The sequence below is a fragment of the Buteo buteo genome, chromosome 4, assembly GCF_964188355.1.
Source record: "Buteo buteo chromosome 4, bButBut1.hap1.1, whole genome shotgun sequence".
Taxonomy (NCBI): domain Eukaryota; kingdom Metazoa; phylum Chordata; class Aves; order Accipitriformes; family Accipitridae; genus Buteo; species Buteo buteo.
The window spans coordinates 48,171,407-48,194,872 of record NC_134174.1 but is presented as its reverse complement, the minus strand read 5'-3'; the positions used below and the strand labels follow the sequence as shown (position 1 = coordinate 48,194,872).

General features: G+C 54.0%; 1 protein-coding gene across 1 annotated transcript; it reads left to right on the top strand.

The window, feature by feature from the left end:
* Window positions 1-836: 836 nt before the first annotated feature.
* Window positions 837-22,837, top strand: LOC142030186 (acyl-CoA desaturase-like). The gene is made up of 6 exons (XM_075025935.1): window positions 837-1,601; window positions 5,385-5,670; window positions 12,502-12,632; window positions 16,103-16,308; window positions 17,594-17,826; window positions 19,052-22,837. The coding sequence occupies exons 1-6, from the start codon at window positions 1,575-1,577 to the stop codon at window positions 19,249-19,251; spliced, it is 1,083 nt and encodes a 360-aa protein (XP_074882036.1). The 5' UTR covers window positions 837-1,574; the 3' UTR covers window positions 19,252-22,837.
* The last annotated feature ends 629 nt before the right edge of the window (window positions 22,838-23,466 follow it).

The window sequence follows — 23,466 nt, the reverse complement described above, 5'->3', positions numbered from 1 at the left end:
CCCCACTCTGCCCGAGCAGGATCAGCCCGGGGATGGACTCTACAAGATCTTGGTTGTCCGTCTGCACCTCACGTGGTCAGCTCCATCGCTGCAGGATAGCTGTCCGGAGAGGACCTGTGCGAGGGGATATGGGCACACTTCAAAATGGCTTTTGGCATCCTTGTTCCACTCCCAGAATGTCTCGTGTGTCAGCGAGGAGCGGAGATTGAACACGGGAAACACCGTGAGCAGGGGAAGGAGCGGAAACAGGTCCTGGCCAGGGTGATGGCGCTGGGGCACCCCAACCTTGGTGCGAAACGGCTGAGAGTGCCTGGCACGGTGGCCACACGGTGGGGTTAGGAGAGCTGCCTCCGGGCTCTGCCACCAGCAAGGTTTTATTTGTAAGGGCACTCTTTTTCACTTTTGACGGTGAAGGTCTCCTCGGGATAGAGCTTGGATTTTCCTATTGCTGGCATTGCTGGCATTACTGGCTAGCGAGGAGGCTGTTACGGAAAATAGCTGATAGCAAACCGAGCTGCTCCTTTTTCCTGCCGCCCTCCGCCAAAAGGGACTGTTTTCTGGGGGAAAACGGCCAGGACTCTCTTTAAAACGTTACAGCCAACATTTTCCAGACTGGTTTTGCCTATCGAGATAAACACCTACACAGATATTCAGGCTTATCCGGATACACAGTTGCGGGCGTGCTTTTCTTTACAGAGGTGTATGATTTATACATACATATACATGTACGTGTATCTCACGCTCCCCATACAGACGAGCAGGCGTTTTACACTGAAGCCCCCTCCTCCCCCGCCGCACGCCGCACCCAGCTGGGGAAGGGGCGCGGGGTTCCACCGCCGCTCCCCGACGGCCCTCGGGCGCCTCTTATTTCACGAGGGGCAGCCCCCCCACCCCCCCGTCGTTGGAAGGGGGGGTGCCGAGGGCCGGCAGCACCCCCCCGCGCAGGCCGCCGGCCGCTCCGCGCTCCCCGCGCCCTGCGCGGAGCCCAGCGTGCGCGCAGGCAGCGGCGGGCGCGCAGGGTGCGCGCCGCGGGGAGCGAACAGCAGATTGCGGGCAGCCAATGAGCGAAGGCAGGCCGAGGTGGCACCAAATTTCCCGCAGCCAATCGGCTGGCGAGGGGGAGGGAAAAAAAAGGAAAGGAAAAAAAAAGAAAGAAAGAGAGAGAAAAAAAAAAGGCAGCCAGGCATCATGCGAGAGCCTGGCCCTCCTCACCCTCCTCTTCCTCAGCATCCTTCCTCCCGCCCCCCCGGCCCGCCCCGCCCCGCCCCGCCTCCCCTCGCGGGCACGCCGAGAGCCGGGCCCCCGCCGCGACTCGCCGCCAGCCGCGCTGACCCCGCGCATCTCACCCGCGGGCAGGGGGTCACCGGGAGGCCGGGGCGCGGAGAGCCCAGCCCCGCCAGCCGCCGAGCAAGCAGCCCCGCTTAAATACCTCCGCGCCCGCCTCCCCGAGCCGCACAGCTCGCAAGGCGAGGGGCCGACAAGAGCCAGCCGCCGCCTCCGCCTCCTCCTCTCGCCGCCGCCGCGGACCTGCGCGCCCGCGTACCGCCGCCGAGGAGCAGAGACAGGGCCGCCCCATGCCTGCGCACTTGCTGCAGGAGGAGGTAAGCGGGGGGCTGCCGGCAGGCCCGGGGCTGCGGGTGCTTTGGCTTCCCCTCGCCCCGTCCTCCTTCATCTCCGCAGCTCCGGCAGTGAGTGGTGCGCTGCTGCTGTCCTGGCGGGGGGGGTGGGCATCCACGCGTGTCCGTGCACGCGCACACACACGTATGCACACTTGTGTGTGTGCGTGCGACTTCTCAGTCGTGAGGCTAAGTCATGCGGTGCTAGCTTAAGACATCACCCAAGCCTCATGGGGAGCCCGTGAACGAAGCGGGGATCGCCGCCGCTGGGATTATCGCCCCGTGGAGCCTATGCCCTCGGATAGACTGAGCATTTGTCTTAAAAGCGTGCTGGTGAAGGCTGTTCAGGAAGGTCCTTTGTGCCAAGAGGCCGTGGGGTTTTTGGTAGTGCTCAGGCTGTGATTTTTTTTTTTAATTTTCTTAATATTTTTTTTTCTTTTATAAGAAAGGGCTTTGACTTACAGCATTTTTAAGGCAAATGTTGCAGCAGGTAGCGTCTCTAGGACAGACACGAGGTGAAAGCGGCCAGCTGCCCGGATGAAATGAATGACTGTGTCTGCCTTGCCTGAGCCAGGCAAACGTTCAATGGGGAGACTGCCCATTTTTGGCATAAGAAGGTCTGAATAACAACCCGGCACCAAGAAGATGCATAGAGCTGTTGGATCTTTAGAGATTTCATTTTTTATTTTTGCCCCTCCTGGCAGCCACCCTTTGCCTGAGGGGAAGCAGGGGCCGAGTCTAGTATTCCTGCTCTCGCCTTCTCATCCTTCCCCCTCCTGCCTATGCTGGGGAGTGGAGGTAAACCACAGCCCCGCTGTCTTGCCTGGCGCCAGCAGGCGGGGGGTCTCCCCCAGTCCTTTCGTGCCAGTGCTGTGACCTTCCAGGGATGCTGCGATGTAAGGAACTTTACTCCTCTCCCCACCCGCAACGGACGCCAAGGGCAGCGCGCTGAGACCGTGTTTCATGGTCTCGGCGTGTATTTTGGGGCGTATCCTGGAGGCTGGGAAGAATCCTGTCCCTGGGTCATGTTGGGCATATTCAAATATACTGGACCGGAGATGCAGTGCCCTGGGGCCCCTAAGCTGAACCAGCATGGGAGCCTTTGAGCTGCAGTTGGTTGTATAAGCTGGCTGGGTGCCAGGATCACCTATGGCGTGTTCAGTGCTGGTAGGGTGTGTGGTGGGGGCTGGAGATGGGGGGAACACATCTGTTGTGCAGATGCGAGCTGCAAAGTCATTCAGAAATGAGGGAGAGCTCATGGAAGTGTTTTAGCTGGCCTCCTCCCCCTCTCAGTTCTAGACCCCAGATCAATCCCCATCCCATTTTCCTCAGTAGGAGCCAGCCACTGTGGCCATAAGGAGGTAAAAATCCTCTTTCTCTCCTCCTCGTTTCTCCGGTCTCCAGCTAAATAGCTGCCCGCTCTCCCTCCCTCTTGCCCCCGTGCTCCCCCCCCCAGCAAGCCTGTAACGGTGGAGCTGTGTTTCACGGCTGCTTTATAGCCCTTTTGATTTCAGGTTAGTTTACACGTGAGAAATGACCAGTTCGATTACCTCAGTATAATTCCAGCAGCATAAGTATGCTGGTAAAATTCCTCGTGTGGCTACTACGACGCTGGAAGAAAAGGTTTTTCTCTCTCTGCTGTCTTCTCTGCACTCTCCCTCCTCCTCGTCTGCCCCTGTGTAACGCTGACAGTGACATAAGCTATCGCGGAGGAGAAAAATGCAACTCCAACCCCACGTTCTTACTCTGGAAGCAGCATGTCCATATGGGGAGCGTTACCCGTCTAATTATACCACCAGATCTCTGTTGGGACTTTTTCTTGCATAGACAAGTCTTAGGTCTTTTTGGTAGATTGTCTTCCAGCCCAGGAGGAAAATTGTGCCTTCCTGCCAAAATGCCAGATGAGAATATCTGACGCTTTGAAATGGGCAGGACTCTTCCTTGCCTAATCTCTGGATTAGAAGACATTTCTCACAGCGTTTTTTGAGGGGGATTGCCTCTAAATTCTCCAGCAGCTCAGCGTATCATACCCTCAAAACATTAGTTAGGAAAGTTAGGCAGAGACAGCCCATAGCCGGGATGCAGAGGGAGCCCGTCCCGAGCTCAGCAGCTGCCTGGGTTCAGAGAAAGCAGCAGGATACTTCATGTCCAGTTTTTTTCCTCTCTAACCTTTGATTGATTACAGAAGGAAAAACTTGGAGGGCTCCCTCTGTAGATATCATTTTGCTTCCCAAACTTGGGGGGGCATCTGTCAGCTTTGTCAGCTCCTCCCCGTAGGAAGGTATGTCTGTAACCCTCTAGTTTCTACCCCTGGGAAAGGGAGGAGTTGGGGTGGCCACGTAAGCTGCCTGGCCTGATTTTAATGCCTCCCTCAGAAAACTAGGCCATGGCAGGACGGTGGTCTCTGACGAATCCCCGGCGCCTGGGTGGCGATCTGCTGTTCATTCAGGAGAGATTTCTATTGGGAAAGGAGCTCTCCCGGCTTGGCCTCTCTCCCTCCCACGGTCCCAGCTCTCCCGTTCCTGCTGACCGACCTTTAGTGTCCCGTCGCGCGTGGAGGCAGCGGTGCGGACAGCGGAGGGACGTGCCCTTCGGGCAGGTTCCCCGGAGGTGAGGGGATGAGGGCGGCATGCCCTCCCACCGCTGGCATCCCAGATGCTTGGCAGCCCCGGGGTCGAGCCCCGTCGGGCGCTTGGGCTCGGGCCTGACAAAGGGCTGCGAGCACCAGCAAGCACGCGGCTGTCATGATGGAGATGGAAATTGGTGATTCAGGGTTCAATGACCTGTCTCATTAGGGTCAGTCCTGCCTGCTCCTTTCGTCATGCATGCCTGATCGGGCAGGCTGTCACTCAGCCAGGGCAAACAAGCGTGTGCAGAGGGAACGTTGTCTCACGTTTACGGGAGGGAGCCGGGAGCCAGGCTGAGCCAACTTGCCGCTTAAAACTTCCTCTCTGTGTGCTGGTGGCCTCGGCTCAGAGGTTTGTCTTCCCGTGCCTCAGTTTGCCTGTGAGTGGAAAGCGGGAGAGGGATGAAAGCCTTAGCAGCAGGCATGGGGTAGGAGCTGTAGGTCCAACTGGAAGCACATCGCTTGACTGCTTCTGTCCGCTGATCCCCAGGCGTGTCAGTCTTGCCACGTCCCAGCCTGGAAGGTGAGGCAGGAGGAGATAAGGAGGCACCCCAGAGGAATCCCCCCGTGGATGGACCTTCCTGACGTTCTCCCGGTGATCCCTGGTGGGGTGACACAAAGAGGCAGGGTGTCACGAGCAGCCCGATGATTTAAAATAAAACCGTGTTTCAGACCATATTTCTCTCCCACCTCTTTGTTCATTCACGAGATTTCCTTTACTGTTGTCTGCTTATGCACAAGCCCAGACCACAAGCCGACCTAAAAACGCCCACTAATAAAACTGAAGGAAAACGACAATCCTTGCAGCCTGCGAATGATCTCACCAAAGCCACTAGTGGAAAAAAGACTGGCTTTCAAGTCTTTTTCTTTACTTTCTGCACCCTGCCCGCCATTCGCCTCCTCTCCCCAGGAAGATCAGGCCCCCGCCCTCTCAGGCCATGCCTGTGGGGCCAGAGCAGGCTCTTCTTGGTGCCAAGGGCTCAGCCGAAAGAACGGAGCCTGCCAGGGAAACTGCAGGCTGTGAGTCTTGGTACTGCCAGCCTAGCTGCTTGTGTTTCTATGCCCTGCATTGGTAACCACCAACTTCTTGTTTTGTTTTCCCTTTTTCCTTTCTTGAAAATGTCCGTTGCTGCCTCTCCAAGGAGTTCTCCTCCGCTCCCAGCACCACCACTGTCGGCACCATCACCTCCCGGGTGACCAGGAACGGGAATGCCGTCATGGAGAAGAACTTACTCAATCATGAGGACTCGGCAGGAGACCGGGGCATGGTGGATGATCTCTTTGATGAGACCTACCGGGAGAAAGAGGGCCCCAAGCCCCCCTTGCGATACGTCTGGAGGAATATCATCCTCATGAGCCTGCTGCATCTAGGGGCCATATTCGGGCTGATGCTGATACCTTCTGCAAAGATCCAGACGTTGGCATGGGGTAAGCACGTTCCTCCATTTGTTTCTTGGCATCTGCAACCCCCAGATCTGTTGGGTAGTATTTTTCTTTCCTCCAGGCCCACAGACTCGGGGAGGAGAAAGAAGGAAGTGGAGGTCTTCTGTTAGAAGCAGCTGCTCGGCCAGCTTTGGAGCAAGCTGTGGGAGGGCTTGCTAGTATCTCTTGTAAGGTCATGCATGAGAGGGAAGGATTTGGCAGGGAACTGCTTGGTTGCTTAAAGAATGAACTCAATTCACAGGAATTAGGCTTGGAAGTAGCCCACACCTGAATGTGCAGCCACTTCTGGGGTGAAGCAGAGAAAATGTGTGATGGAATACTGTGACAGTCCCAGAAGCTTAGGAAGAAAGATGCTAGCAAGAGCACTTGAAGGGGTGGCTGGGGAGGCAAGGTACAGGGCATGATTTGGCATGAGGCTGCTGCCCAAAGGCAAGAACCGTTCCTGTCTTTACCGAGGGAGGGTAAATCCCACAGAGCCTCCACGTGTGTGTGAGGGGAAGGAGACAAAATACAGTTGTGCTGAAGATAAAAGTCAAGAGTTAAGTCTGAAGCTCAGGTCTTTTATCATTCTTACAAAAGCACAGATTAGCCCCCCTCATCCCGGAACTAAGCCTGACAACTTTCAAAAAATAAATAAGCGGCTCTCCAGGCAGCAAATTCCAGTGGAAAGCACAACCCCGCAGAAGGTAGCTAGGCGAAGCTCCCCTTTCTCAGAGACCTTGCCCTGGGTAGGAACCAAACTTCTCCTTTGACTGCTTGAAAGGCAGCTGGGCCCGGGGCCCAAGCTGCAGGGGGGCCCAAGCTGCAGGGGAGCCTCGCTTTCCACGAGCCTTTGTGTGGACCCCTGGAGAAGTCAAGAAGCCAACCGGCTCCCAGTGGGGAGGCTGAGAGATTGCATCCAGCCCCTGCCTTCCTGTGAAACAGAGCATCCTGAAACGAAAAGCGACAGTCTAATTTGAGACCTGCTGGCATGGCTTTTGGTTTCAGCGGTGCTCCTGCAAAGTGCTCAGCCGGGAGCAGCAACCGGGCCAGCCCAGCTGCGGACAGGCCCTGGAGCGATCCACCTGGTCCGTCACGCTCTCAAAGTCTGTCCTCCCGATGGCTGTGAGCAACAAGCATCACAGCTGGACCGGGAAAGAGATGGCTCCCTGCATGGCCAGACTGATTCTTTTCCTCCTGGACCATCTCTGCCTCTCACAGGCAGAGGCCTGGGGGGTGGGCATCACTGGAGGCCACAGGACTCGGTCAGAGGCTGGCTACAGCATCTGCAGAAGCAGAGGCACTGACACGTTCCCTGTGCAGCTAGCATGGCCTTTCGGGGGGGGGGCATGGTGAAAGAAGACTTTGCTGGGCCTTTCCCTTGTGAAAACCTGACAGGCTGCGTTTTTTCCCGGGGTGGCAGGGTTGGGCAGAACACGCGGCCCGAGCACGACCTTGGAGGAACGTTTCAGGGCTCTTGGTCCTGCTCTGTCTGTCCCATCCCCAGGCTCTCAGCTGGAGGCTAGGCAGGGGCTGCTGGCTTCTCTCACTGAGCTGACAGCCTGGGTCCTCCAACCCCAGCCAAATATCCTCAGAGCACTGCGGGAGGGAGGAGGGAAAAGGTGAGTTGGGTTTACTGGTTTCATTTCAAGCTGCTGAGATGCACCGCGGTTTCCACGTCCATCCAACCCTTCTCCCTTGAGCTCCCCCGAGATACTTAAGTGGGCTCGAGCATCTTGATGCGGAAGGTTCATGCTGCTTTGCATTCTGCTAAGCCCCACCTTACCCCCAGATGGTCTCTGAGGCAGTGTCTTTGCAACCGCGTGCCTGTTCGGGATGTCTGTGTGGCATCCCATGGCATTTTGTGGGAATCTGCCTTGCTTTTTGCCTGATGCCAGTCCCTCCTGCTCTCCTCACTCAGTCGACTCTGATGTGAAGTGCCAGTTGCTCTCCTGCCACTGTGAGGCACTGCAGGATTCCTTGGTGGCTTCTGGAGTGACAGATGCTCTGGGAATGGGAGAAGGACTTGGAGTTTGGGGGAACTGCACTGTTCTGGACTGGCTGAAAATCCATCCTGCCTTACCAAAGCTGGAGTAGCTCCACAGAGCTCCCTGCCCTGCATCCCTGGCTCTTGTTCTGGGAAAGGACCACCCTTCCCTGCACCCAGCAGCCAGGTCAGAGCTTTCCCCTGTGGTCTGTTCTCCTCCAGTACTGACCGGAGCCGGGATGCTTTGGTCCTCCACAGGCCTGGCTTCTCAGCAAGGCTCCTTGCTCCTTCTTGCATTGCCCTTTTCTCAGTTCGTACCTTTCTTTAGCACGTACAAGCATCTGTGGCTGTCATCTCAGTGACTTGCTGTTATTTTCCCGGCACGCCCTGGTAGCAAGGAGAGGACTATGGTTCCCATTTTACACACAAGGACAGAGCAGCAGAGACTTAACGTTGCTCCTGGCAATACACCATGGGCTCAGGGCAGAGCAGCTTTCCCAGTGGTAGTTCTGGAGCTGCTGGGGTTTTTGCTTCTTTCTTGGTTTGTCTTTTCAGATCATTCCTTCCTTAGGCTGTGTACATGTAATATAAAATTAACATGGCCCCAGATGTTCTGTGCTGTGATGTTACAGGCAGCTGCGGTGCCTGGTAGCCGATCTACCTTCTGTATTTTATTATAAGGAGCAATCCCCTGCTTACAGCCTCTTCATCCAGGCCACCGTCTCCTTGAAGTTCCTGTCCCTCTGAAACCAGTTATGTTGGTGACTGTGTCCTCTTGTTTTCATTTCTCTGTGTGCTAATTCCTCTTTGTCTCTCAAGCTCTCCAGCCCTGCCTTCATCGTTGTTTGCTGTTCCGCGTTGCTGTGTGCATTGTATCCCCTGATCTCTTTCTGGTGCAGAGCTTCCCAGAACAAGCTGGGGTTGTTGATCAGGTGAGAGCTCACCATAATGAGGGCTCTCTGAGCCCTTCCAGCACTGGCTTTCTAGGCAGCTCCCCTTTTATTTACTGTCTTCCCCACTGCACTTGACGAAGTCTTGCGCAGTCTTTTCAGGGATCACGGGCAGATCTCGTGTCATTCGCCAAACGGTACAGAGACTGAGTCTGGGAGGTCAGGATGCAAAGGTGATTGACAGTTTCTTCTCTGGCTGTTCTGAGCCTCCCTGGAAACATGATTTGCAGGTTGTCTTCCTGGCCCTCTGGTACAGCAGACTGACAGCGTTTGTGTTAACCCCCTCTTGGCCTGGCCAATAATGTCTATAAAACAGTGACAGTTTGTCTCGACACGGTGCTCTGACAACACCTCAGTTCCCTGCGCTTCCAGTGGTGCCAGAAACATGGGTTGATATTGCTGCTGCATCATCTTTGGACCAAGGAGAATCTTGCTGGATAATTTAGGCAATTCTGACAGCCTGAAAATCTCAGCCAGTACTACCCGCAGGGATGTGTTCAGCAAAACGTTTACGTACCTTTTTTGTTACTTTCCCATCAAGACTACTGCTGGCAACACCTCTCCACTTAGGGTCCTCTCCAGGCTTAACTAGCAGAGGGTGCGCTTTTCCTCCAAGCGTGGAGGGGAAGTTCTGATTTTGCCAGATGGGCAAGTTAGGTTTTAGCAAGCAGTAGCTCCTCTTGCTCCTCCTAAACGCCGTTCCCCTTAGGCAGCCTGCACGTGTTTCCTTGCTCTTGGTATCTTTCTTCTGAGACTAGCAGGACTCACCTGCCTCGCAGGGACTGGGAGGTAAGGAGGGAACAGTCTAAAGCTGTAGTTTTCCCTTGCACTGAGCAGAAGCCCAAGGACACCTGCTGGAGCAGGGACACCTCTTCATGTAAACATCCGTGGTGTTGACTGCAGGTGACAATGCCTTTAGCACATTCCTGGCTTCCCATCATAACTTGAGGTCTGAATCTGGGCCCTGAAGAGGTAAAGGCTAGTGAGTCATATAGACGTGACTGAATCTGGAATGTTTTCGGTTTAATTTTGGAGCACTGAGTACATATTGCTGCCAGTGGTCATAATTCTTTGTATTCCAGTTGAATGGGTCATTGGGAACATCACCTATGAGTTGACAATCTTTTGGATCTCAGATACTTCAAAGCATGGTGGAAGATGACTTTGAAACGTCAGCTGATGGAGTCCCTCAGTCCTTCAGTTTGGGGCAGCATCACAGGCAGCCGTGCAAGTCTGTGCTACTTTATTTCACCTTCTCTGCTCTCTTTCCAATTTCATTCCTAGTGGATGATCTCGGAGGAGCTTTTCTTCTTCCGAGATGCTGATGCCCTGACTATGCAATGATCATCATTGTACCTGTTTGCAGGGATGAACCCGCTGGATTCTGTTGCTTATCATGGACTCCCTGTCCAGTGTTTTTTGTAGAGTCTGTATAGGTTGGAGGTTAAATCCAGACTCCTGGATGCTGCTCTCAGCTCTGCCATAAGCTGTTTGTCACCCTCGGAAATCTACCTCAGCTACTGAGGCGTGGACCGTAGTTATAAAGTTGCCCAGAGGTTTTATGAAACATGGTTTGCAGGGTATAGCAGCTTACATTCAAGGGAGAATAGTGGTGAGTCACACTTCTGCCGCTAGTAGGAGATGTCTGAAACATCCGGGAGCTGGTTTCTTTGTTTTTGCGGTGTCTGAGGCCAGAGAGGTTCTGTGAATCAGTTAGGTGCTTTTTCAAGGTTTGCTCTTGTGTATGAATCTGTGGGGATAGCGACTGATTTAAAATGCGTCTTAAAATCTAAAACCAACGGGGAACCGCTCATGAGCTGCTTCATAACTTTCAAGTCAGCGTTGTGGGGCTGGGTGAGACCTTCAGGGTGTCCAGCATGAGTACTTTCCTGTCAGTAAGGCCAAAGGGAGACCTGAACGAAACGCCCTGCTCCAGCATCTCTCCCCTCTCCCTTCCGGGCTTGGCCAGCTTTGCGAGCTTTGCTTAGCTCCATTGTCTCTTCCAAAGGCCGGATCCTGCTGCATTTGCATGCATTTTCATCCCTCTTCGTGCCCTATAAATCAGCTATGACCAGTGACTGCTTGGCTCCTCTGAGAGACCGCAGAGGTGCTGGGCGACACGAGGCAGAGGTGTGCTGGTCTGAGGCTTGCACTGCGTTCGGCAGCAGGCAGGGAAGCCAAGGGAGAAGATGAAGATGGGAAGTCACGGTCAGATCAGCGGACAGGGATGGTCGCTGTTATACAGCGGTATGGGAGTGAGGAGGGTTCGTGCAAGTTTAAGGGGCCAGAAGAGGGTGTTAAATCAGCCGAGACCAGCTTTTAGCGGATAAGAGATTAGGTTTGGAATGCAGAAAAACAAAAAGGAGGTGACAGAAGGAAGAGAGAGCAAGAGACGATAGGAAATAAAGCCTGGATTATTCTGAATGAAAGAACAGGGCCGTGGTGCCTTGCGCATGTCTCAGATCTCTGATTCCAGACAAGTTTCTGGCAGAGTGTCTATTTTCTGGGTTCAAGATAAGCTTGATTAGAGCCATTTGGCTGGACTGAATGGTATTGTCAAGCATACCAGTGATTCCTATCCAGGGGTTTACGTGTAAGAATAAGGAGCTGTTTTCATGATTGATCCAGTTGGCTGAAATCTGCAAATTTATAACAAAGCAAGAGTTTCCCCTGGGGGACTGGTAAGAAGGCATCCCTTCCCCGAGGGGGCTGAAGGTGGATCAGTTGACCTATGCGCAGATGTGCACCCTTCCTCTCGGTGCCTGAACTTGCAGGGCAAACCAACTGTTGAACGCCCTCCGTCTTAGTGCCAAACTTCCTGACCCTTCCTTCCTAGAGAAAGAGTTGATTTTCAGATGCAATTTTCTTCTTCTCCCCAGCTTCCTAGTGTAATGCTGCTATGACCCTATGGGGGTCTTTTCTCCATTTGAGTTCTAAGACCAGATGCTGGAAGCCAGGCTAAATTCCAGAGGTCCCAGGAGGACACGTGGGAACACACAGCCCAGGGCAGACATAAACGCGCGATCCAGAGGGAGAGGGACGTGGGTTTTTACTAGCTGCCAGAGGGGCAAGGAATTCCTTCTGACCTGCATGGAGAGGGAACGCACAAAGCAGCCTCGAAGCTCAGCTGGGCCCAGCAACGCCTGCCTCTGCCCTGGGCACGACTTGCAATGAGTTGTTGGCCTTGGAATTCCCTTCCGTAAATGGTGCAGGAGCTGAGCAGAGGGGGGATCAAAAAGACCCTGGGAACAGGAGCCTCTGGGCACATTTTAAGTCAGTGGTGGAGTTGAAGGTGAAGCCCAGGCTTCAGTGGGATGGTAGGTTAGATCTTCTTCTAGCCAGCTTCTGCTTAGAAAGGGAGCAGAAGGGAAGCTTAACCCTGGGCTTGAGCTGTCCCCCTGAAGAACTATAAGATCATCTGCCTCTTCTAGGTGGAAAGAATGCAAAAGAGATTTAGTGAGGAGTGGTGAGATAGGAAAGCAAGACCCTTGATTTTTTGGGGTGGGAGGAAAAGGGAAAGCTGTTCCCTGGTGGACTGCAGAGCTGTTACCACAGGGCTATATGGAAGCGGTCGCTTCATACAATTTTGATAACCCTGCACCATGACAGATGGCACTATTATGCTGAAGAACCAACCCTTGTGACAACTCTTGTAAGGGGGAGCCTCCTCCCTTGTCAGAGATGAAGAGCTGAAGTGATTTGCCCCATGTTGCTTAGGAAGCCTGTTGTAGCTTGGGCACTCTCACATTGATTTTTGTTGCCCCAGTCTGTGCTTTCCGTGGGTTCCTCTCTTGCTTATAGAGCTTTGGGGGAAGGCCTGCCTGCGTGTCGCTCTGCCTGAGACTTTGCTGCAGGCTGACTTGCTCTAACTGCTCCAACACTTTTGTTTTTCCTGTCCAGCCGTTCTGTGTTTCGTGGTGAGCGCTCTGGGGATCACAGCTGGATCTCACCGCCTCTGGAGCCATCGGTCCTACAAAGCCACGCTGCCCCTGCGGATCTTCTTGACTATTGCAAACTCTATGGCCTTCCAGGTAAGCACCTCCTCAGCGTGCTGCTGGTCTCAGAAGGAAGTGCTCCCCTGAAACCCTGTCTCAGATGTGGGGCACAGGCTGGCGGAGAGGTTCCTTTCTCCTACTACCTCTTGTTAGGAAACAACCTGCCCTTACCATGTGACGCTGTGGTGCTAGAGTCCATCTCACTGTCTTCACCTTGTCCCATCAGAGGGTGACACTGAGGCAAGCCGGGTGGGGAGGGGACTGTTGGCCAAGACCAGGGGTAGGAAAGCTCTCCAAAGCAGGAACGTACCCTTCCCTCGAGGTGTGGTCACCCTGTGCTTGCTCCAGGTCCTGTGAAAGAGGTGTGGAAGTACTAAGTGCTCTGCTGGTGTTGCCTCACCCTCCTCTTGCTGCGTGGCTGATAAGAGGGGAGATATCGGCACAGCCCAGGGAGCCAGGCTGTGGAATTTGCTGCTGCAGAAGGACCAAGAACTTGTTGAGATGATGCAGTTAGGGCGATGCTTCTCTGGTTCAGAAGAGTGATATTTAGGAATAACCCTGTTACAAATCACACCACTGGCTTCCAGAGAGTCATCACAGGTCAGTGATGTTTCAAGGAGAGAAGGGTTGGGCCCATTCAGAGTGGCGCAAGTGACTGCAGGCAGCTGATGAGCACCTCATGATATTGCCTAAACACTCAGGAGAGCACTTCACAGTCCACAAAGGAAACAAACTGGGAAGTCCTTAGGGACTGTAGAAAGTAGCAGAGATGGCCCTTCAGAAGAAGTCAGAGTGAAACCCCAGACTGGCATGGCAGAGAAAAATCCTGGGGGTCTCTTGGGTTTGCTGCTGTGAGGCAGCTCTCACGGGACTCTGTCCTCCAACTGTATGTACTTGAAGGGACTTCATACAGGCTTGCTCGTGTGTAGAAAGTACTTGGGAGGGTGGCAGGGTGCAGCACTTTCTGCTGCAAGGAGGTGAACAGAAAAGTCTCAGTGCTGTGCCCCTAAGTAATTCTCCAGCTGAGGTATGGGGGAAGGGTAAAGCCCAAGTGGACCAGGTATTTTAGAGACATTATCTTCCTTTCTCCCCTGTGTAGCCATAGAGGATAGCACTTCATTGACATTTAATCAGAACAGGGTGGGGATGGGTTGTTTCAGCCTTGAAAAACTTCCTAAAACACCACTGACTTTCCTATTCTCTCTCAGTACCAAACCACCAGAGTCTCTCGTGAGGAAGAGGAAGGACCAAGCTGCTGATTCCTGGTCCAGCACTCAGCAAGGGAATGGGATGGGTTGCTGTGTATTGGCTAGTCCCATACAAAGGCCATCTTTCACAGGGTTATAGGGCAGAGGGGGAAAGAATTTGCTGAGCTATTGCTGTAGGGGATAGGAATAGACAAAGATGAGAGACAGACAGATATTTCAGCTTCAATAGGAACTAATCCAAAGTTTTACTGAAAATTCAGTACCATTCCCCATGGATTTTTTTTTTTTTTAAATAGTTACTTTCAATGAGATCAAGAGAAGGTTTATTTTCAATTTATCTCATTCCTCTTAGTAGCAGCAGCTCTAAGGGGAGACCGGTGACTTTGAAGGCCAGAGAAGACTATAGATTATCTTATCTGAGGTCCTCCAGAAAATGCCTGTTGGCTGCTCAGAGACCTGTGGCTTGTGATTTCAGAAAAGTTGGGAATTCTGCACCTAGTCGGCTCCTCCACCTGCAAGACCAGGCAGCTGCAGCACAGCAGAAGCTCTCCTGGTTATAGCCTGTAGCTGGAAACTCCCAGGGAAGGAGGCATTCTCCTAGGCTTTGCTTGCTGGTCTCAGAAAGCCATGATTTTCAGACAGAGCTGCAGTTAGAGGTGGTCCCAAAATAAGATCTGTGGAAAAGATAATGTGCTGAAGTTTGGGTCAAGTTACTGACTTTTCAGCTTTGAGACCCTTGATTTGTGTTTGTGCACAGGGTGAGGTGGACGAGGTGGTACCAAGCTCCAGCTGCGGTACCTGGTCTCTTGCCAAATTTGTGCCTTCTGCCTCTAGCAGAAGGATTTCCAAGGAGATGGGGAAAGCCTCCCCAGATGGGGAAGGCCAAGCTGTCTGACAGCTTTCAGGCTGGGCCCTCTCATGTTACGTGATGCTGTGTAGGGTCTGGAATGTGCAAGAGGCTTTGGGTCACAGGTGAAACATTTCCAGCATGGGTACCGGTTGTGTTTCTCTGCTTACTGGATAGGGAAGGCTGCGGGGCCACCCTCTTCTGGGGGAACACTGAGTGACCGAGCTCTGGCTAACAACGGTGAGGGCTGGTGATACTTGGAGGTGCTCAGGATTTGGCTGGAAGGCAGGCAGCACTTCCCAGTGTTTGGAAGCAAGTGAGAGTTGAATCCTGGCCCGTGTCTATCATTGCCTTATTGCGTGGCCTGCAGGTAAATCATTTTATCTCAATTGGAGGAGGAGTGGTTGCAGCACTTGAGATGGACTTGAGGAGTTGTGTCTCTGCTACAGGTTCCCTGCGCGGCTAAGTCACTTGGTCTTTCCAGGCAAGGAACAGGGATGATTATGCCACTTCCCTACCTTCAAAGTGTTTTGAGGAAAAGTCCTGTGTACTTAGGAGATTAAGGAGCCTCTTGCGTAATACGGGCAATAGAGGCGTGCTTGGATCTCCGTTTCGTGTTTTCTAGGATGGTGTAATAAATGGCTTTAAGCACACCGAAATCGTGGTGTAAAGGAATGAGCACGGGCTCATTAAAATCTATCCTTAAAACCGGCCAAAACAATAATTTCTTAATACAAATGATGAAAGCTTTGATGTTTTCCAAACTATTGATTTTGCAGCTTAAATGGAACAGTTATGGGGCTGAAGGGGCGTATTTTTTTTTGATAACTGTCATTGAAACGGTGCGTTTATTCTATTTCTAAAGAGGGGCCTCAATTTTAAAACTGATTTCCAATGGAAAAAAAAGAAGTTAAAAAAACCCCTCGCCCCTCAAGTTAAACAGGTCTGATTTGGCAATCCCAGGAAAAGCAAGGCAGGTTGACCCATGGAAAATGTCAGGCCAAAGGGAAGGGGCAGGTTGATCAATCCCCGCTGGCACCATGTAGGGATGGGGACAAGTGACCGACAAGAGTGGAGCGTGTGAGGGAGGAGGCACTGACTGGCCAATGGGGGCTGGCTGTTGCAGGGGTGGGGGAACAGGCTGAGCAGTCAGAGCCTGTGATGCTGTAGAGGATGTGCCAACCAAAGCCTGAAGTTAGCCAATTAAAAACAAAGAGGAAGGGCAGCCCACCAAAGAAGCAGATTTCAAAGAAAATTGGAAGTGGTTGAGCAAAGACGACCCTAACCTTTGTTTTAAAAGCCAAAAACCCCAAGCCCTAATGAAAGACAAAATGACTGATAGGAGTTCACGTCAATGGTATTTAGGTGTCTAAATGTTTTAGACCCTTTTGTTAATTTGAAGGGAATATCTCCAGCGCTGGCCCTAAGTCTCCGCTCCTGTTGCCTTGCAGAATGACATCTACGAGTGGGTCCGGGACCACCGCGTCCATCACAAGTTCTCCGAGACAGACGCGGACCCACACAATGCCACGCGGGGCTTCTTCTTCTCCCACATCGGCTGGCTACTGGTGCGCAAGCACCCCGATGTCATAGAGAAGGGCCAGAAGCTGGACCTGAGCGACATAAAGGCTGACAAAGTGGTGATGTTCCAGCGGAGGTGAGTGGTGGGGTCAGCCCCAGCACAGAGCCATGTGGGATAGAGCAGGGACTCTGCAAATGGGCTAGGGACCCCGAGCGCCTTTGATGGAGCGTGAGGGGATTGAAGGCGTCATTTGAGAATGAGAGTCTTCGGTCTGTGGGATGAACTGTGAGAAATGAGCTGTGCCTCTCCTATAGGAAGTATTTAGGAGCTCTGTAGGAAGTACTTAGGAGCTAGTGCTACCTCCAGCCCTCCCACACACCTTCCTTGCCCGCCTACCCTGTAGCATCTTGCCAGCAGCAGGCTGAGCTTCCCACCGCAAAGCACTTCCACGCCGGCCTGCCCACAGCCCAGCTGCTGCTTTAGCTGGCCCAGAGCCCACCCACAGGTGCCTCTGGGCCATCCTTGGCGATGTTGTGGTATACCTTCCAGGCCATGCCTCTACCCCTCTCCCAACAGCCTCCTGGAAACAGTGTGGTGAAAGAGGAGTTGAAAATGGGGACGTCAGGGAGACAGTAACTGGGAAGGACAGTCTTGATTCACTGCTGCCTCTTGCATGGGCTATCTCTCAGCTGTCTGGGGCTATACTGGGACTGATCCCCAGAGACGGCGAGCCTGTCACCAGGGTTGCAGGGACGGGGGACTGACCCCATATAGTAACCACCCTCACTCAGGAGGTCCCTAGTTCTGTCCCACACAAACCAAGCAAGATTTATGGCTTCCCTCCTTTTTGTGCCTGGGATTTTTCCTGTGGCTCGTCAGAGTGGTTCAGCTTCCTCTACTCCCTTCGCTCTAGTGTGAGAGACCCCACATGCTGGTCTGTTTGATGGCGCAAGTGTCCCTCGCTTGCACTTGTTGATGGGATGTATTGGTAGGCAGGGCCAAGTCTGCAAGGAAGAGTTGCAGCGCTGGGCCAGAGCCGGAGAAGGGACCTTCTGTGGGACTCTGCAAGCATGGGGTTGCCTTTATGGGGACCAGCATAGCTGAGAAGCAAATGGCAGATGAGGCTAAAAGCAGCAGCTGGTGTCTGGACTCATGGTGATGGGGACATTGCTTTGTGCACATTGAGACGGGGAGAGCAGGACTTCAGTTTGAGTCTCCTGCCCGGTGATAAGACTTTGGAGTCTCCAGGCATGGCTTCTGCACACCCAGGGCAAAAGATGCAGGGCTCAGGGGTGAGGTATTTCTGCACTTGATTTTCCCTGTATAGCCGAGCATGAATCCTCCAAAGGGAGGACTGAACCACCCGTTCCTGTCCTGCCTCTGCCACTGAGCACTTTCCTTCTGGTCCCTTCTTTTCCAGATACTACAAGCCCTCGGTGGTGTTGCTGTGCTTCACCCTGCCCACTCTAGTGCCCTGGTATTTCTGGGACGAATCCATCATCATCAGCTTCTTCATTCCAGCCATCCTGCGCTACGCCGTAGCGCTCAATGCCGCTTGGCTAGTGAACAGTGCTGCTCACATGTTTGGCAACCGGCCATACGATCAGCACATCAACCCACGGGAGAACCCCCTGGTCAGCCTGGGGGCCCTAGGTACGTTCAGCGTCCGTGTCTTTTGCTGCGGGTAGACTGTAGAGCGGGGACTGCCCCTTGGGGCTGCAGCTGCTTCTAGGAATTTCTGTGAATCCGGGTGTCCCTATTTGCCCCTGCACTCTTCCCCTCCAGCCTCTGCACCTAGGGGTGTTTCCCAGGCTGGTCAGTGAGTACATAAGGGCAGTGGGCTTATCAGCTCCCACCAGCCTCTCTCCAGGCTGGAAAGGACTCTGCTATACTTAGCACCTCCTTATCTCAACAGCCGTATTTTATTTACCCTGCTCGAAGGTCTCTCTGCCCCGTTCACCAGACTGAAAAACGTGTGCTGTAGGCTCTGCTTCTCTGTCTTAGATTTGTCAACTTGAAAACCAGCAGAAGCACATTTGGACATGTTGTCAGGGCAGCTGGTGATTTTGGGGGTACTTGAGGATGAGACAAGCCAGATCATCGCATGTGTTTTCCTGAAATTTTGGGGACCTAGGAGAGTACATCCCAGGGTCAGCATTTGCCCTGATCTGTTCTCCCAAGCCCAAATCCTCAGCTGGTTTGCATCACTGTACATCACTGGGGCTGCACTGATTTCCACCACCGAAGGATCTGCTCCTGGATTATTAGTAGGGAGGGATCTGAACTGCAAAGACTCAGCGGGGTAGGAGCAGGAGTCCAGGCGATGTCATTGAAGGGGTGAGCACTGAAGCCAGCATTGACAGTGTCCGGAGCAGAGGGTGGCTGACTGGGGTAGATTGCTTAGTAGATGTCTGTCTGCATTATTCCCACATGGAAATGCCTGTTGGATTTGGCATTAGGACTGCCAGTGGTGTAGGAGTATTGATTGGCCTGGCTTGCTGGGGACTTGCTGCAGGTCTAGCTGGTAGCTCAGCCAATACTAGAAGGTTTCTCGTGGTGGCAGAGGAAAAGCCGTTAGGATTCCCCCGGTGTTTCGGTGCAGTCGGTGAGCCCGGGCCTTTCTCGGTTCCTTGCCACATGCTCATTTTCCTCTAAAGCACCATAGGTCCTCTGTGACTGTCATTGCCTCGTTTGGGCCAGCCTGGGCATGCTGGACCTGCCCAAATGAGGTGGGGTAGATTGCAGAGAGGTGAAGTTGGGCTGAGAGGAGAGAGAAGCCTGGACTCAATCCAGAGCCTGTTTCAGGAATGTGGTGCTTTGGGCCAAGGTAGAGGGCCCATCACCTGGAGCTCTGCCTCACCCCGGTCGTGTTTTTCAGGAGAAGGCTTCCACAACTACCACCACACCTTCCCCTACGACTACTCCACCAGTGAGTTTGGCTGGCGCTTCAACTTAACCACAGCCTTCATCGACCTCATGTGCTTCCTGGGGCTGGCCAGCGATCGCAAGAAAGTCTCGAAGGAGGTCATCCTGGCTCGGAAAATGCGGACTGGAGATGGGAGTCACAAGAGTGGCTGAGTTCCTGCTCCCCTTCACACACACATCCACACCTCTCCTTCCTCCTTTTTTCTCCCTTTCTCCTTTCCTCACCCCTCTGAACACGCTGGACAAAGGTTTAATGTTCTGTTTACTAACTACTGAATAATGCTACCAGTTTGCTTAAGGTAATGATAATGAGTTTTAACCCCCCTCCCACACTGTATTTTACGTGATGTATTTAAGATCTAGGACTCTGCCTTTATAATGCAAGGCCACCCCTTTCCCTCCTCTCCTTCTCCTTTCCATTCATTCTCTCCAGCCCCTCTACCACGCCTCCCACTTTACATCGTCCCGGTCTCTCCCTGGCAGAGGAGCTGGTAGGAAGCAGCCCAGGGCGGCTCATCGCAGCCGGCTACGTACCATGGGGTTAAGGGAAGCCTGTACCAGCCAGCTGAAGAGTGGAGCCAGAGTCAGTGACTCTCTCCCCACCACCTTCCCCCCCCCCAATTCCTTCCTCTGTCCCTCTTCCTTTCTCAAGGGCTGCTGACAGACGTGGCATGGCTAAACTGCTCTCCCTGCAGGGGAAAAGCAGCCCCGTCCCCTTCCCTTGCCACCGGAAAGAGTTGTCTCTTTCCAAGATGTCTCTTGGGAAGTGTTCTCCCAAGCTGGGGCGGGGGGTCTGGTGGCGGCAGCGGGCACTGGAGGGGGAGCCTAGGTGACCTTATTACCTCCTCCGTCTGGTGTCACAGCCTCCCTCTCTGCACTGCCCGCTGTGCCCCACGCCACCAGGGACTGAGGGCAGAGCCTGGCTCTGGGCTCCGTGGCCCCTTTGGAGAGCCACAGTGAGAAGGGGAACAGACAGAGGGGTGTGCCACTGGCCGCCGTGCGGTGGCACCAGCCTGGGGTGGTTTTGTTCGCTGCCGCCACTGAGATTTTTGCCAGGAAACAGGCCTTTGCCAAAACGGAGAGGGGGAGAAGGATGTAAACCAAAGCTCCATCGCTGAGCTCAGCTGCTTTGTGTGCTGGAGGAGCGGTGGGGAGGGCAGGCAGATGTCCTGGTGTCCGTGCCCGCCCTGCGGATCCGCATCCTGCGCTGAGCGCAGGGATGGGGCAAGGGAGCGCCTACAGGCATAGGGAGGGGTGAGGGTGTCCGCGGGAGCAGGTCTCTCCATCCTTGGGGGCTCCGCTCAGTCGATTAGCAAGTGCCTGAGAAACACCGACGCGGGGCCAGGCGGCATGGGGGGGCTCGAGGGAGTCGAGACCTCCGAGGCGAGACACTGCTGCCAGTGCGAGCCACCTCTGGGCTTTCCTGCCCAGGGTCCACCAGGGTGGTTTGTCATTCCCGGCTCCTCTGAGGGGGTGGGAAGGGGGAGGCGAAAGCAGCTCCTCGTTAGTCCCTTAGCTTGCCTCCCAGCCCCCTTGGCGAGCCATCTCGCCACCTTGCTTCTTCGCTGGTGAGGCAGGCAGCGAGGGCGGCTGAGCCTGCGGAAAGGTCAGTTATATCACCGAGCTGACGTGGGCACGCAGCTGGAGGGTGTGCTGGGGAAAAAAGTCCTTGTGGGTGTTGTTTCCTGCAAGTTGCAGAGACCGCAGCTTGAGTTCAGGTGGTGGGCTAGGTTCTGGGCATCATGGCCCCGAGCCCCTCACTGGACTGAATGTGCTCTTTTTCCCCCTTAACTCTCCCCATTATTATTAATTTTTATTATTATTATTAGTTGTAGCAATAGTCTTGGTTTTGTTGCTTAAATGCACCAAACGGAGCTGGAGGAACGCACAAGAGGCGGCCGGAACGAGGTGGTACTGGAGCGGGCTTTGCAGCATCTGCCTTATTCAGGCAGGCCAGGGAGGGCAGAGAGAGTGGATGCCAACTTCCTCGCCTCAGCTTTGCCAGATAGCGGCCGGGCAAGCTTCACGGGAGCAAGTCTCTGCAGCTTTGCTTTTTCCTGCTGCTGTGAAACTCGCCAGGAGCCAGGACAGCTCTGTGATGTTCTCCTTAACAAGAGCACGCTCGTTACTCAGAAAAGAAGTCCTTCTCCTCTCCTTTCCCCTGCCCGCCACCACCATGGCCCTGCTATTGCTTAGCAATGGGACCCTTCAAGGTTTTGAGCCACTGGGAGCGACATGGTCTCCAGCCGAGAGGTACAACAGGGAGGAATGGCGCAGGGAGCCCTTCAGCTCCCAGCGTCAGGAGGTGGCATCCTTGGTGCTCTGAGGCTCGTGACTGCCTGCGGGCTGGCTGGGGCAAAGGGAGTTGTGGCTAGAATTGTATCCTGCCATTTGAAAATAGAAAAAGCCCTCCAAAAAAAAAGAGAAACGCTGTTAGCTCTGTAATTGGGGGCTGACTTTGCTCTAGTCTGAACCTCTCTGAATTCACAGAAGTCTCCAGAGAGGATGAATTTGTTCCATCCAGTAATTTGAAAGGGGTGTGGGAAGGGGAGAAGGTGAGGAGAATGATTTCCTTGCTCCTGCTGCCCTTAAGGGGTCACGTGACACACCCTACCGGAGAGAAGCATGCCGTGACATGCTGCCATATTTCGCATCCTCTCGGCAGAGAAGCAGGATTTGACATCAAGGGTTCCTTTCAAATGTCAAGTGCTGATTCGGGTCCAGAATCTGGAATTAGCGTGGGAGCTGAGGAGCAGTAACCAAACAGTCCTGGTGTTTGCCCAGTCACTTTAAAGGTAGATTGGCAAATATCTCTGGGTGCCTTAAATCTTTCTTTAATATACATAGGAGTATTGACAGCTATTTGCCGTATTTTTTTCTTTTTTTTTTTTTTTTCCTGAATAGTGAACATTCGAGGGGTTTCTTAATTATTTAATTGCCTACATGGAACTGTGGGTGCAGGTGATTTTGAATGTATTGGAGTTAGAATTTTGGTTAGATTAAGGAAGAGATGCAACACTTCAAGTAGAACTTTGTGATATAGGTAGAGATATACATATATATATATACACACACACCCCCCTATAAATATATATATATATATTTTTGGTGGCATGTTTGTATCCTGGGCGCGTCATCCGTATGTTTAGCTTAAACGAGTCTGTGAGAGGTGGAAGCAGAGAAGGCAGCAGTGGGACCTCGTGGCTAGAGCAGCCCTTCTCCTGGGACGTGTTCCCACTGCAGCTACTCGTGCGCTGCGTGATTTGGGACATAGTCAGTCACTTAAAAGCTCTCCGTGCCTCAGTTCCCGGTCTGTACCAGGGGGTTACGCCGTGCCTCCCTGGGGTGCGGTGAGGCTCGCTGCCCACCGGCCGAGCGCGGAGGAGGAAGGCGTACGCACCGCACGCGCACCGCTGCTGGCAGAAGCGCGGACTGGTTGGTTTTCCAAAACCGTTCCCAGCCCCGCTGGTATCGTGAGGAGCAGCTGTCCAAGCGTTGGGTGTTCAGGGAAGGACTGGAAAGTTGAATCTGCACGTCGTCTAAGCTCTGTCGCTGTTGAAATGTGAGTAGGATACAATTTTTCCCAGCTTGGGGGTTTCTGCATAGTAGTATCTCTGTTTTGTGTGCCGGAAAGGAGAAGAAAAACCTTTTTGGAATACTTTCTACTAATACGGCAGCGGACATCCGGTCGTGCTGATCTGAAGTTTTATTTGTTCATAATAAAAACGTTACGTGAAAACTGGCTGGGCTGGTGACGACGCCCGCGCTGCCCCGCCGGGAGGGAGAAGGCCGTGCGCCGCCGTTCCCGCAGCCGCCTCCCCCGCGGCAGACCCGGGGAACGAAAGAGCCCCGGCTGCGGACGCGCCGTGGGGAGCGGCCCGCGGCGGCTCTCGCCCCCCCGCGCAGCCCGGGCCGGCGCGCCCCGCCGAGGCTGCCCCTGCGCCGCGGGGTTACTGCAGGTTAACTCCCGCCGGGGCCCCTCGCCAGAGCCTTGCGGCCCACGGGGAGACACGCCGCATAACACGTACTACCGGCAGCCCGGCCCCCCGGCCGCCGCCGCCTCAGGCGGGTTCGTTCACCCCGGCGAGGGGGAATTTTCCTCCCGCGGGAGCGAGCGTCCCTGCTCTCCCCGCCCCGTTGGCGGCGGCTGGAGGGGAGCGAACGGAGAAGGGGGAAGTCCCCGGCCCGAATCCGACTTTAACTGATGTCAGCTTCCCCGCTCCCCCGCCCAGCCGCCTTTTGAACATCCGATCGTAGCGGCCAATAAGGCCACCTCTGCGCAGCGCCAGCTCGCTCCGTGCGGGAGCAGGCAGAGGGGATGGCCTTGGTCGCAGCACCTTCACCACCCGCAGCACCCGGGGACCCCCG

Excerpts from the sequence above, each read along its gene's own strand:
- LOC142030186 (XM_075025935.1), top strand. The coding sequence starts at position 1,575 with ATGCCTGCGCACTTGCTGCAGGAGGAG. Across the intron at positions 1,602-5,384 it reads CGCACTTGCTGCAGGAGGAG|GAGTTCTCCTCCGCTCCCAG; the intron begins GTAAGCGGGGGG and ends TGCCTCTCCAAG. Across the intron at positions 16,309-17,593 it reads GTGGTGATGTTCCAGCGGAG|ATACTACAAGCCCTCGGTGG; the intron begins GTGAGTGGTGGG and ends CTTCTTTTCCAG.